Genomic DNA, 15,586 nt, shown 5'->3' with positions numbered 1-15,586 from the left:
AATTTATAAGTAAGGGGTTATCCACAAGACAGGAATTATGTTCTTTTTTTTATATAAAGGTTGCTGGAAGTAACAACCTTGACTATTCTTAAGTAGTGATAGATAAGCAAAGTGTTAAAACGTTTTAATTTTGCAGGTACATGGATTTAAGGCTACAATCAGTTCAGCCATGATCTTACTAAATGACAGAGCAGGCTCAACAGTTCCTTAAAATAAGATTATTAACTCCATTTTAACTTTAAAATATTCATAGTTAGTTGAAGAACTTCATTATTAATGAAAGAAATATTAGAATAGATATTGTTGAACAGGGCATGTAGAAACTGGCAGAGTAACACCGAGATCCCTACAAAAACATCAGTAAAAGTGCCTGCAACTTGAGAAACTGTGACTTAGGAGTTGATAAAATGGAGTTCATTCTTCATATATTGTGCTGTATTGAGGAGGGAGAATGTTACTGGTACAACTTAGGGACAGTTACTCATACTTATTGTCACTTTCAGAAACTGTGACAGATTGTAAATGGAGGAAAATTGAGCAGTTAGGTTCTAAATTAGAAAGCAGAATTACAAAGGTAATGATCTCTAGATAATTATCCATACCACATACAAACTGTAATAAGTCCAAAAAATTAGAGTTGAATGCATTGCTTAGAGATTGGTGAGGAAGAACTTAATGCAGTATTGCAATTAGTAATGCCCTAGGTTGCCCGCCATCAGGTCCAGTGTATCCACTGATCTTCAGTTCCATTGCTCTAGTAAAAGTGATTTGTTTTAAAACTCCTGCTTTCCTTTTCTTCCTTGAATCATTTACTACCATTGGGATGTTTTCAATATCTTTGAGCATGAAGACTCATACAATCTTTTTTCAAACTCTGCTGTTTCTTTATCACCCATTACTGTTTCCTCATTACTGATTACTCTCAAACTGAAGTCACAGATCACCAGACCAAGGAAGGACAATACTTCTTTGCCTTATGGATATTAATAAACCAGGCAAGGTTAAGAACAATCTGGTAATCTCACAATCACCATTTTATTCCAGAATAATTTAATTAACTAAATTTCTAAGCAGAATTCTGAGCCATCTGCTTTCACTATATTTTTCAAAAAAATTATATTACTTAACAGATATTTTTATACTTGTTACTAATTTTAATCAATTCATTAGAAGAGAACAGCATTCCTTAAACAAATAAATGGTCCTTAGTAGACTCTGTCAGAAGTACATCATGAATATTATTATTTTTTATATTTAGTATTTATTATTTTGAGTATCTACAGCATACAACATGTATTATAATTTCAGATTAATTGCCTTCCAACATACCTTAAAGGCTTTGGGAAATTTAAGTGGATAGAGAGAACTTTGAAAACCATCTCTGGTAAAAAACACCATTTTCCTAGATACAAGACAAAAATTTAACATTAAAAGTTCATCTTTTACATAATGATATTTTCACAGATTCAGGAATATATTGAAAATTGTTTTCATACAAACATTAAATGTAAAAATGTATTAACTGCTTCAAAGCTTAGAATACACTTTCAGAGAAGGAAATTTACACTGGGCACATTATTTTATGAATTTTTTGATTGGTAATGGTTAGTTATGGGGACAAAAATTATAATGAGCTTACTTAAAAGCTTAGTTGTTTTAACAGTTATCATATAAATATACACAAATTTCCTCTGCATTTGTGGTGCATTACATCATCATTCAAAATTACCATATATGCAAAAACTACCTCTTGCAAAGATAGAATGGTTAAACTGAATGAATATCTTCATTAGACCATAAGATATAGGAGCAGAATTAGGCAATTTGGCCCATAGAGTCTGCACTGCCATTTCATCATGACTGATCCATTTCCCTCTCAGCCCCAATCTCCTGCCTTCTCCATGTAACCTTTCATGCCCTGACAAATGAAGAATCTATCAACCTCTGCTTTAAACATACCCAATGACCTGGTTTCCACAGCAGCCTGGAGCAATGAATTCCACAAATTCACCTCTTCTGGTGAAAGAAATTCCTCCTCTTCTCCATTCTAAATGATTGTCCCTCTATTATGAGAGTGTGTCCACTAGTCCTAGACTCCCACACCATAGGGAACATACTTTCCACATCCACTCTATCGCAACCTTTCAACATTCGATATATTTCAATGAGCTCCCCCTCATTATTCTAATTCCAGTGAGTACAGGACCAGAGCCAACAAATGCTTCTCATATGATAAGCCTTTCAAATCTCGAATCATTTTCACAAATCTCCTCTGAACTCTCTCCAAATTCAGTACATTCATTCTAAGATAAAGAGCCCAAAACTGCTCACAAAACTGCTCCAAGTGAGCCTCATGTTATGAACCCCGTAACTGGGTCACTTACCAACAAAGATAGAGAGGTCCGTTGAAGTCTGATGATACTATTTTTAACAGTATTTATTAGTAAAAATACACAAAAATAATATCAATGCAAATATACAGATAATATACGTCATCAACACTAAACCTAAAAGTGCGGGTATAATAATAATCAATAAGAAATAAGTTCTAACGTTGTCTAGAGGATAATGTATTGTCCGATGGAAATATAAAGTTCACTCAGTTCATGCAGGCTGCAGCCTTTAGGGACCGCTGTGTTGCAACGGTTGGAGAGAGAGAGAGATTTGGAGAAAAACTTACTGGCTTTCCTTTTATGATTTTGATCTGTCGGAGTCTCGTTGGTGTGGCCGTTCACTTGTGGCCTCTCCTTTAGCTAAACCGTTCTTCCGTGATGAGCCCGCCACCCTGGCAAGGGAGGATGCACATGAGCCCTCACCGGCGTTTGCTATAAAACGCTGTCACTGGATTTCCAGCGTCTCTCCTGGTGCGTCTAAAGGGGTTGTTCCCCAGACCCTCTTTTATCCTTACTCACGGGGTCTCAGATGTCAATCAGGTTGGAATGATGCAATCCCTCAACCAGCCCACCCTGGTCGTCCCCTGAGGGGCTTCAATGAATAGTACAGTACTCAATACACAATTCCGTCTCCAAGAGACAATAGCCGTTATCAATGGTTCCGTTTTCGCTGAGGCCAGGACACATTCCAAACCTTGTGGATTCTCTCTCATTTCCTGGGTCCCAGACCCGAAGTAATAGCGATCTTGCGATTCTCAAAAAGGAGGGGGTGACTTTGTACCTTTCGGCCCCTCAGATTTGCGGCACATTCGTAACACCCCCTTCCTTCTAAGATTTTTACCACTGGTAAAAATGAATTAATACAGAGTCTTACAGGATTTCAGAATCTAACACAATACAAAAGAGGTTTTTTTTCACTACAGAGTAATACAGTTATACATTCAATTCAGCATCTAAACAGCTAGCAATTACATTGTCACTTCCTTTAATATCTTAACATCTTGTACCTTAATAAATTCTTGTAGCATCAGACTCCAATTTAATAACCACCTATTTTATTCCTTTTCTTCAGCAAACAAAAACTAAAGAGTTGTGATCTTAGCTTACGTGTATATTACAAAAGTTCATGCCAATACTAATCTTTATTTTACTTTCAAACTTAACAGTCAATCTTCCATGGGGTTGTCTTTATTATTCACATGCTTTGTCGAAATCCCTTAAAACCGGATCCTGTTATTTAAAATGGCATCCCGTCAACCCTTCGCCCCTTTTCCAGTTAACTCCCACGTGGTTAGCTTGTGCACCAGTGTGGAATAGGTTTTTGCATGCTCCTTTCTTAGGAGTTATTTTATCAACAATGTGTTCTAAACTTAGACTATTTTCCGAATTTCCACACAATTCTTTAATTTTAAGCAATTTGTTAGTTTTATCTTCAGGACCCTTCATGCTATTAGTTTTCAGTTTAAACTCTGCAAGTGATCCCTCTTTGTCCAAACAGCATTTCAAATTCTGCCTCTTCACAGCACTCTCTTGAATAACAATAGCGTGTGGGGCACCTTTACATTCCAAATCAACCTGTAATTGATTCGCAGGCACCGTGTTACCAAGCCATTTTCCCTATAGCCTGGTTGCTGTTTCTGACATCAATCCAGACTTTAAATTTTCTTCATTCAATTTAGGAACTACACTTTTCCCTTTTCCTTCAATAATAAGATTCACATCACCACCTTTTATCTCCTCACTAACTTTTAACACACCTTCGAACACAAACAACTGGGAATTCTCACTTCCCACTAGTACCAAGGTTAACCCTTTCTTCACTGAACCAAGTCCATCTGACCCACAAGGACTGCATTCCTTTTTAACTGAATCAAATACCTCAGACTTTTCCTGAGTTTCATTACTAGGTTCAGTACCACGTGCATCCACATCTTGAACACACTCAAACGGGACATCTGCCTCTTCCAGGCTTTCAATACCCGTACCCTTTTCAAATTCTAAGTTCCCCTGATCCTCCCAGTTACTCTCTGGGCAACTCCCTTCCGGAGTAAACTCAACCCCGCGGGCTGAAACAACCTCATCTGCCAACCCAGCAGACTTCTTCAAGGTAATAGCATCCTTTTCATCTAGGACTGCCCTCATTTCATTATCGGGAACACATTTAAAATTTTCAGCTTCTTCAAACAGTTCTGCCAAACCAGACAGATCATCCATGTCCAACCCTGGACCTTTTAACAGCCTTATCTGTTTCTCATCTTTACTCCGTGCCTCTATAAATTTCCTCCTGGCTAAGGGAAGGTCTACCTCCTCTCCCTTACTCTCTTTCACTTTCCTATTCTCCGTTTTACCACCCTCTAACTCCTCTTGGTACAGGGTCGGTAAAAACGTCTCAGCCAAATCGATACTGGCCTGATTTAAACTGGTCTCTTTCTCAGCTGCCTTTTCCGACATGCTGCGAGTGTTCGCGCATGCGGGGTAGATCTTGGAATCTAGGGGCGGGTCCTCAATACTTACAGGCTGGCTCGTCAGCTCCATGGCCGACCAAACGTCACCACCAGCTAAATCGTTACCCAGAAGGAGGTCTACGTCAGTTCTCGGGAATTCTGATCGCACCCCTATTTCAACTGGTCCAGATACCAGCTCACAATTTATAATGATCCTATGCAAGGGCACCGCTTCTGTCCCTTTTCCTATGCCTCTTAAAGCTACCTCTCCAGTCTCCCGACCAAAATCTAGTACCGTACTGCGAATCAATGGCAGTTCAGCTCCCGTGTCTCTCCAGATCCGCACTGGAACTGGTGTGTCTCCCTCTTTCACAGACACGGTTCCTTCTGCAATAAATTTCTCAGGCCCCTCTCATATTCTGTCTACCTGGGGCTTTCTCGTTGATTTACTGATCACCACAATACATCCTGTAGGGACTGCTGCTTTCCATTTTCCTGTCTCCTTCCTCGGAGCAAGGCACTTAGATGCAATATGACCCACCTTTCCACAATTAAAACAGGTCAAGTCGGGACCTATCCTGCCGTCTTGCCTTTCCTCCTCCTTAGTTTTACCACTAGCTCCCAGCTAAATCTCTGCCTCAGCCGGCGGGCTTTCTCTACTGTTCCCACGGTCTCTCTGGTAACTTTTATTCGAGGAAAACTTTGTCTTGTGGGTTAGGGCATATTCATTTGCGAACCTAGCAAATTCGGATATGGACTTATTCGGCTTCTCATTCAAATACATCTGGATATCATCCGAAACACAACCTTTAAATTCCTCAATCAGAATTAACTCCCTGAGACGCCAAAAATCTTCCACCATTTCTGCTGCACACCAACGATCCAAGAGCACACCCTTCTCATAGGCAAACTCTGCATACGTCTGATTCCACCCTTTCTTTAAATTTCTGAACTTTTGTCTATACGCTTCAGGTACCAATTCATAGGTCCAAAGAATGGCCTCCTTTACTTTCTCATAATTCTCAGACTCCTCCTCCTCCATGGACAACGCCGCATATGCCTGTTGTGCCTTCCCTTTTAACACTCTTTGTAACAATGCCACCCACTGATCTTTGGGCCACTTCTGACTCACTGCCACCTTTTTAAAATGCAAGAAATAACTATCAACATCCGTCTCCTCGAACGGAGGTATTAACCTAAAATCCCTACTAACATTAAACCGCTCCTCTTGGTCTGACCCTTGAGCTCTTCGCTCTTGCCTTAACTTATCCATGTCCAAGTCATGTTGCCTCTGTTTCTCCTTCTCCTCATACTCCCTCTCCTTCTCGGCTCTCTCCTTCTCTTTTTCGGCCCTTTCCTTCTCCTTTTCGGCCCTTTCCTTCTCCTTTTCAGCTGTTTCCAGCTGTTTTAACTGAATTTCATGCTCCCTCTGCTTCTCAGCTCTTTTCTGCTCCCTCTTCACCTCTAACTCCTTTAGCTGGAGCTCATGCTCCCTTTGCTTTTCGGCTCTTTCCTGTTCTAACTCCTTTAGCTGGAGTTCATGCTCCCTCTTCCTCTGTTCTGCGTCCAGCCTCAATTTCTCCAACTCTAACTGAGCCGTCCCACTAGCTGGTACCTTTTCAGGGATATTTTCCAATACCTCAGCCGAAAATACGTTCTTCACAATATAATACTGAGTTATGGCCCTCCGCACCTCCCGCTTTTTCATCGACAACCTCACTTCTGCGAGATTTAGTCCTTTTGCAATATTTATCAAGTCCGACTTTGTGGCAGCCTCTAGCGCCTCTAGAGTCGGGTTTTCTATAAATTCGTCAACGTCCATCTTTGCTGGTTTCCCGTCTGGTTACCCGCGCAACCAGATCCAAGTTTGGACTTAAAAGCCCGATTTACTGGCCCTCCAATTTGGTATCAAATCTCGAGACGAGGCCCCCACGTTGTTACGAACCCCGTAACTGGGTCACTTACCAACAAAGATAGAGAGGTCCGTTGAAGTCTGATGATACTATTTTTAACAGTATTTATTAGTAAAAATACACAAAAATAATATCAATGCAAATATACAGATAATATACGTCATCAACACTAAATCTAAAAGTGTGGGTATAATAATAATCAATAAGAAATAAGCTCTATCGTTGTCTAGGGGATAATGTATTGTCTGATGGAAATATAAAGTTCACTCAGTTCATGCAGGCTACAGCCTTTGGGGACCGCTGTGTTGCAATGGTGGGAGAGAGAGAGAGATTTGGAGAAAAACTTACCGGCTTTCCTTTTATGATTTCGATCCGTCGGAGTCTCGTTGGTGTGGCCGTTCACTTGTGGCCTCTCCTTTAGCTAAACCGTTCTTCCGTGATGAGCCCGCCACCCTGGCAAGGGAGGACGCACACGAGCCCTCACCGGCGTTCGCTATAAAACGCTGTCATTGGATTTCCAGCATTTCTCCTGGTGTGTCTAAAGGGGTTGTTCCCCAGACCCTCTTTTATCCTTACTCACGGGGTCTCAGATGTCAATCAGGTTGGGATGATGCAATCCCTCAACCAGCCCACTCTGGTCGTCCCCTGAGGGGCTTCAATGAATAGTACAGTACTCAATACACAATTCCGTCTCCAAGAGACAATAGCCGTTATCAATGGTTCCGTTTTCGCTGAGGCCAGGACACATTCCAAACCTTGTGGATTCTCTCTCATTTTCTGGGTCCCAGACCCGAAGTAATAGCGATCTTGCGATTCTCAAAAAGGAGGGGGCGACTTTGTACCCTTCGGCCCCTCAGAGTTGCGGCACATTCGTAACACTCACCAGTGCCTTATAAAGCCTCAACATTACATCCTTGATTTTTATATCTAGTCCTCTCAAGACAAATGTTTGCATTTGTTTTCCTAACCACCAAATCAACCTGCAAATTAACCTTTAGGGAATCCTGTTTGAGGACTCCCAAGTCCCTTTACACCTCAGAGTTTTGAACTTTCTCTCCATTTAGAAAATAGTCTATGCTTTTACTTCTACCAAAGTGCATGACCACTCTTTGCCCATTCTTCTAATCCATCCGTCCTTGAGGAAGTTTCCTCAAAACTACCTGTTCCTCTACTAATTTCATATTGTCTACAAATTTGGCCATAAAGCCATCAATGAGGGCATGGTGCGACCACTCCCCACTGAATGTCGACGGCTCCTCGGTAGAGATCGTTAAGAGCACCTAATTTCTTAGTGTTCACCTGGTGGGGAATCTCACCTGGTCCCTCAACACCAGCTCCATAGCAAAGAAAGCCCAGCAGCATCTCTACTTTCTGCAAAGGCTGAAGAAAGTCCATCTCCCACCCCCCATCCTCATCACATTCTACAGGGGTTGTATTGAGAGTATCCTGAGCAGCTGCATCACTGCCTGGTTCAGAAATTGCAACATCTCAGATCGCAAGACCCTGCAGCAGATAGTGAGGTTAGCTGAGAAGATCATCGGGGTCTCTCTTCCCACCATTATGGACATTTACACTACACTCTGTATCCGCAAAGCAAACAGCATTGTGAAGGACCCCACGCACCACTCATACAAACTCTTCTCCCTCCTGCCATCTGGGAAAACGCACTGAAGCATTCGGGCTCTCACGACCAGACGATGTAACAGTTTCTTCCCCCAAGCTATCAGACTCCTCAATACCCAAAGCCTGGACTGACACCTTACTGCCCTATTGTCTTGTCTTGTTTATTATTTATTGTAATGCCTGCACTGTTTTGTGCACTTTATGAAGTCCTGGGTAGGTCTGTAGTCTAGTGTAGTTTTTTTCTGTGTTGTTTTTTACGTAGTTCAGTCTAGTTTTTGTACTGTGTCATGCAACACCATGGTCCTGAAAAAACGTTGTCTCATTTTTACTATGTACTGTACCAGCAGTTATGGTCGAAATGACAATAAAAGTGACTTGACTTTGACTTGACTTGATATTGGACTGTCTCAGTACTTTTATATTTCTATGCTGTAGCACTTTTTATTCGCAGTTATTTTGTAAATAATACTATTCTTTTGCACTTCTGGTCAGATGCTAATTGTATTTCATTGGCTTTGTATCTGTACTCGGTGCAATGACTATAAAGTTGAATCTAATCTAATCTAAAATAAAATGAAGTACCATGCTTGAGAGCTTTGTATTGAGAATGATGAATGGTTTGAATGCTTGCTTTTGCATACAGAAGTCAGATGGCTCTCAAAAGGAAACCAAGACACTTTCATACATTTTTTGAAACTGTGGTAAAATTCTTTGTAGACACAAATGCTTCATCCAGTAATCAATCTTCAACTGCGAGGAACTGATGTAAATCTCATCAAAGTCAAATCAGTCATTTCCACATTTCTGTCCAAATTAACCCTATTTAAGTGCAGCACTGGTCATCATGACCTTTTCCAATTTCCAAATCTCTCGAGTTAGAAGAAAGAATACCAGATTATTTTCAAGTGTAGTATAGCCACCTGAGTGAGCTAGATAAAGACACGTCAGAGAGATTTCAAGCTGTTCTCTCGATCCAAATTCCCGATTGGGTAATAAATATTTTCCTGAACACTTGTAATAAGGAATAAACAGGAAGGATGGAGAAAGAACTGATCTCACTACAAAATGTCTTTAAGCTGAAGCTGAGGTTCAAAAAATCATATCAAGACTTTTGGTTGCAGAAAGAAATCTCTAATCTATCCTGCACTGTGGAAGAAGATCAAGATGTTCTTTATTGCCTTTCCAACATCATAATAATTACTACCATTACCATTCCTTAATTACTACCTCAACAATAATGAAGTGCTTTGAGCAGCTGGTTGTGGATCACATTAAATCCCATCTTCCTTCTACATTGAAACCTTCTTAGTTTGCTTATCACCTAATTTGGTCTACTGATGCCATACACAGCCTCTGTACTCCACTCTGTGCTGTCCCACCTTGAAAATGATGCCTCATGTGTCAGGATGCTGCTTATTGACTTCAGCTCAGCATTGAATACAACTAACCTTCAGATGCTGGTGGGTAAACTGTCCTCTTTGGGTCTTAACACCTCTCTGTATAATTGGATCTTTGACTTCTTGACAGAAAGGCCGCAGTCAATCTGTGTTGGCAGACTTATCTTTAGCTCTATCATGCTCAGCACTGGCTACCTCAGAGGGCTGCATGCTCAGCCCGCTGGTGAATTACTGCACTGCTAGATCCAGTTCAGTTCAAGTTCAACTAAATCATCAAGTTCTCTCAAGAAACAACTATGGTTGGCCACATCAACAACAATGCTGAGTTGGTGTATAGAGAGGAGGTATGAGTGGCTGGTGAAATAATGTGAACACAACAACTTGAGTCTGAATGTGGACAAGACCAAAGAGATGATTGTGGACTTAAGGAAGGTGCAGAATGACCACTCCTCACTAAACAGCTCATCTGTGGAGAGAGTTAGGTGCACCAAGCTTCTGGGATTGCACATAATGGATGATCTCACCTGGTCCTTCAACACCAGCTCTTTGGCTGAGAAAACACAGCAGTGTCTCCACTTCCTGAGGAGATTGAGGTGAACGAGGCTTCCCCCCATCATTCTAACCAATTTTTACAGGAACCCCATCGAGACGGACCTGATCAGCTGCATCACTGTCTGGTACGGGAATTGCAAGGCATCTGACTGCCTTCATTAATTGGGGGAATGAGTTCAATGTTGCCACTCTATAAGCTCTGGATAGATGCCACTTGGAGTATTGTGTTTACTTCTGACCACCTCGTTATAGAAAGGATGTGAAAACTTTAGAGAGGGTTCAGAGGAGATTTACCAGGATGCTGCCTGGTTTGGAGAATGTCTTATGAGGAAATGTTGAGTGAACTGGGGCTTTTATCTGAAGCAGAAGAGGATGAGAGTTGACTTGACAGAGGTGTATAAGATAGAGTGGATAGCCAGTATCTTTTTCCCACGGTGGCCATGGCTAATATAGTATGGAATAATTTTATGATGATTGGAGGAAAGTATAGGGAGGATGTCAGAGGTAGGTTTTTTACACAGAGAATGCTAAGTGCATGGAATGCACTGTCAGGAGTGGGGTAGAGGTAGATACATTAGGGACATTTAAAAGACTCTTAGATAGGCACATAGATGAAATAAAATGGAGAGCTATATGGGAGGGAAGGTAGATTGATCTTGGAGTAGATTAAAAGGTTGGCACAATGTTGTGGTCTGGAGGTCCTGTACTGTATTATTCTATGTTCTATGTTGAAGAGTTTTTGGCACATATAATGACAGAGATTGTGTTGCAAGCATTTTTCTGATGATGCAAAGCTTTCTGCTATCACTATAGTATGAAGTGAAGCCTATGCAATTTCATGTCCTAACAGCAAGGATGCTTTTTAGTCCAAGTGCTCAATAATTAGAGGAGGATAGTCCAAATGTTTATATTGTAGACAGAGCAATTAAAGAATGAAGTTAGTACTAATCTTTCAAGAATCAATAGATTCTGGCATGGTTCCAGAGAGCGAAAAATTGCAAATGTCACTGCACTCTTCAAGAAGGGAAAGAGGCAGAAGAAAGGAAATTATCGGCCAGTTAGCCTGACCTCAGTGGTTGGGAAGATGTTGGAGTTGATTGGTAAGGATGTGGTTCTGGGGTACTTGGAAGCACGTGATAAAACTGGCTGAAGTCAGTATGGTCTTCTGGCAGGGAAATCTTGTTGGAATTCTTTGAGGAAATAACAGACAGGATGGACAAAGGAGAATCAGTGGATATTGTGTACTTGGATTTTCAGAAGGCTTTTGATAAGACACCACACATGAGGTTGCTTAACAAGTTAAGAGCCCATGATATTACAGGAGAGATCCTAGAATGGATAGAGCATTGGATAATTGGCAGGAGGCAAAAAGAGGGAATAAAGGGAGCCTTTTCTGTTTGGTTGCCAGTGGATATTAGTGTTCCACAAGGGTCTGTGTTGAGACCACTTCTTTTTGTGTTAAATGTCAATGATTTGGATGATGGAATTGTCAAGTCAAGTCAAGTCACTCTTATTGTCATTTCGATCATAACTGCTGGTACAGTACATAGTAAAAATGAGACAACGTTTTTTCAGGACCATAGTGTTACATGACACAGTACAAAAACTAGACTGAACTACATAAAAAAACAGCACAGAAAAAAACCATCCAGTGACATCCAGTTTAATCTTTGATCCATTGATCATGGAAGAATTCTCCTGGACTCATTGGAATTGCCCTAGGCTGTTAAGTACTGGCTTCCAAAGTGGGGGGGGGGGGTGCGCGGGGGGTCCTGTCAGGCCTGCACAGGCAGGCACCTGCGACAAATCAGGAATCCCCTGCCACTCACTTCCAACTCGTCACCTGCAGCCTATTTAAACTCAACTCTCATCCAAAATCCTTGCTCACTCATCAAACCAGTCAACCTCAACAATCCCCCCTAGCCTTCAGTTACCTTGTTGCATGTTGTGATTAGTATCTGTTCTCTCTTGTTTTGTGGCTCCTTGAGACTTGTAATTTTGCAGTTTATCATTTAAGTTATCGTTCACTGCTGAATCATCTCTGCTGCTCTGCATTTGGATCAAACCTGCTCTACATTTCCTGACACAGAAGACCTCTACTCTGAGCCATTGACCAGTCAACCAGGTGCTTCCCACCCTGTCCACAGCAATATGAATCCATCAATCAGTGAACCATGTACACTTTGGTCATCCTAAGTTCCGGAAGTGCAGGCTTAATTTGATCCACAGACAATGGGCTTGAGGCAGGACATGTGGAAAGTAGATGTGGTCCTGAAGGATGGTGGCAGCTGGAGGTGGTAAGTGACTGTTTGATGTGATGGGTAATCTTAAAGGGACCAATGAACCAGGGCAAAAGCTTGTAAGAGTCACTGTGCAGGAGCATATCTCAGGTGGATAGCCATCACAGCCCCCTCGCCACAATAGTCTGACTGGGTGTTGAGGGTCTCTGGCCTGGCAGAAGTATGCATGGTGGGCAGTAAGGATGGCGCGTCCTCATCCTAGTACTCCAGCAGCAGAGAACCAGAGCCCATGCAGACAGGATCTCCACCACTGGCTCCTCTGCGGGAAATAAGGGGGTTAATAGCTATGAAGCATTTCAAAGGGTGACAACCCCATGGCAGAGGAGATGAGTAAATTGTGGGATAGCTCAGCAAAAAGCAGGTACTTCTTTCATGGGGTAAGGTAGAGGTGCCGAAGCATCACAGAAACTGTTCCACTTGTTCATTTGTTCTTTCTGACTGTTCTAACTGCCCATTGGTCTGCAGATGATGACCAGAGGACAAACTCACTGAGGTATGGAGGAGAGAACAGGAGGCTCACCAGAAGTGGAGATGAATTGTGGGTCCCATTCTGACACAATATCCTAAGGGAAGCCAGGGAGGCAAACTACATGTTGGAGAACTTGATCCACCATCTCAGCAGCTGATGGAAATTTGGGAAAGGCAATTAAGTGGGCTGCCTTGGAGAACCAGTCCACCACTGTCATGATCACCATGGTCCCAATTAAAGGTGGTAAACCCTTGCTTAAATCCATGGTGATGTCAGACCACAGGTGTTAAGGGACCAGTAGGGGCAGTGGGAGCCCAGAGGATGCTGGTTGGAAGAATTGGACTGGGCACTTTGAGGGCAGACAGTGACAGATTGACATACATCAGAGCCAGTGTCACAGAAAATCCAGAATCGTCATGTGTCTGGATGGCTGGAAAAGGATAAGGAGTAGGCCCACTACAATGCCTCAGAGAGCATATATATGAGTTTGTCAGGGGTGCTGGCCAAAATGGACTCACACTCTAGGTCCTGGCGGGTCTGGTTCTCAAGTCCCAGACAATCAGAGCGAGGATCTGAAAGGATAAAATGATGGGCTGACGGTCAATCTCCATTTTGGCTGGGTCAAACTATCATGCCTAGGCACCTGTTAGGTGTTCATGGAACCAGTGAAGTGGATCAAAAGGAGATATTGATAATAAGAGATGGTGAAATGGATCAATAGCAGGTATTGACAATAAGAGTTGGTGAAGTGCAATTGCTTGAAGTGAGCCTGATGAGAGTTGAGTCGGTGGGTCTGTTGTATGGATATGAGATACTGGTGGTCAGTCCAGATCAGGAAGGGACTGGTCTTTCCCATTAGCCAATTTCTCCATTGCTCCCAGACCCATTTGTGACAAGAGATCCAGGTGAGTATGGTTAGGACCCAAGTGCTGGAGTATCGGAGACTAGAATAGAGACACAATACAAGACTGAAACAGGGACAAGGGCTAGATGAGAATCCAAAGTAGAGCTAATGATTGAGCACCAGAACTCAATTCAAGTGCTCTTTAAATATTAAAATCCTGGTGCCGAAGAATGGCCACCGATTAGCAGGATGGGCCTGAGTCTTTAAAGGGGCCACACCAGCCATTATATTCCAGAGGGTCAAGGCATCTAAACCCTGGAAGCTGGTGCAGTCAGGTGCATATCTTAACACCAGTTAATGATGAGTAGCTCCCTGTCTCCTACTCCATGAAGGTGCTGTGTAGAGTTGAACTTGCACAAGAAGGCATAAAGGTTTTCTCGTTCAGTCTTAGTTGGGTGCCCTGGCACCCACATCAGATGCAACTACCTCCAGCACAAAAGGTCCAGAGGGGTTTGGATAGGAACAGTGGCAAAGTGTCTTTTAAGCTCCTCTAAAGTATGTTCTGTAGTGGCAGACCAAGCTATCCATGAGGTATGTGACTTGGGGAGGGAGGTGAACTGAGTAGCATTTTTACTGTAGTTTCAGATGAAATGGTAGAAGTTAGAGAAGCAAGCAAACTCTGCTGGGTCAATTGCAGGTTCACTCAATCTGTCAGGAAATGTAGAGGAGGCTTGACCCAAATACAGAGCAGCCGTGATGATTCAGTTGTGAATGATAACTTTAATAATAAACCAAAGTAACAAGCCACGAGAGTCCACAAAACAAGAGAGAAAGATATACTAAACACAACAGGCAACAAGGTAACTGAAAGCTTGGAGCAACTAGTTAAGGCTGGCTGTTTTAATGGGTGCACAAGGGCTGTGAATGAGAGTGGGTTTAAGCAAGCTGCAGGTGATGAGTTGGAAATGAGCGGCAGATGATTCCTGTTAGCTAAGTGGAGACCGGGCAGTGCCTGCTATGCAGACCTGACACAACTTCAACACTGGCAGAGCTCAGCTGGGCCAGAGCGGACAAGTGGATGAACAAATTTAGCCTCTTCATGAGGTCCCCATTTGTCATAAAGGGCAGTCTTTAGTCAATGCAATTCACTTCATTTTTATCAAGAAGTGGTTGAGAATGCTGGATACAAAGGATATGGGTCTAGCTTTAGTGCTGGTGATTGGTGTTTCAGAACTAACCACATGTACATTAAAATTGACCATGTACAGCTAAAATACTGCCATACACCAAGCACTGTAGAAAAATATCCAGGTATATTCTGTCTACGAAAAGCATTTCTAGTCCAACTGAGTTAGTTATCACATTGACAAATCTAAAATCATATTTAACCATGTGTTCATTGATCAGTACTGTTGACAACTTTAATTAATTTGACAAATGAATGAAGTCAGATGTAGAGGTATTTAGTTGGGCTGGACTTATCCTGCTTTTTGTAGCCAGAACTGTGCCATTCGGTCTCAGCCTAAATTATGACCACATCTTTTTTTTGGTACATTAACGTATTGTTGAACACAGCACTAATGCCAAATCAGTTCTCATTCAAAAGATCAAAAGTATGTAGCAGCACAGAGTGAATTTCACCCAAAAAAAC

The 15,586-nt window shown here is 42.1% G+C and overlaps 1 protein-coding gene across 1 annotated transcript in view; it reads right to left on the bottom strand.

Annotated features, from left to right (window-relative positions):
• LOC140740361 (cation channel sperm-associated auxiliary subunit delta-like) overlaps positions 1-15,586 on the bottom strand; it is a 47,139-nt gene that overhangs the window by 17,945 nt on the left and 13,608 nt on the right. The window contains exon 4 of the mRNA XM_073069507.1: positions 1,330-1,402. Coding sequence (XP_072925608.1) covers positions 1,330-1,402 — 73 coding nt within the window. The remainder of the gene's footprint in view (positions 1-1,329; positions 1,403-15,586) is intronic.

The sequence above is a fragment of the Hemitrygon akajei genome, chromosome 16, assembly GCF_048418815.1.
Source record: "Hemitrygon akajei chromosome 16, sHemAka1.3, whole genome shotgun sequence".
NCBI classification, from domain to species: Eukaryota; Metazoa; Chordata; class Chondrichthyes; order Myliobatiformes; family Dasyatidae; genus Hemitrygon; species Hemitrygon akajei.
This window is presented reverse-complemented; position numbering and strand designations above follow the sequence as displayed.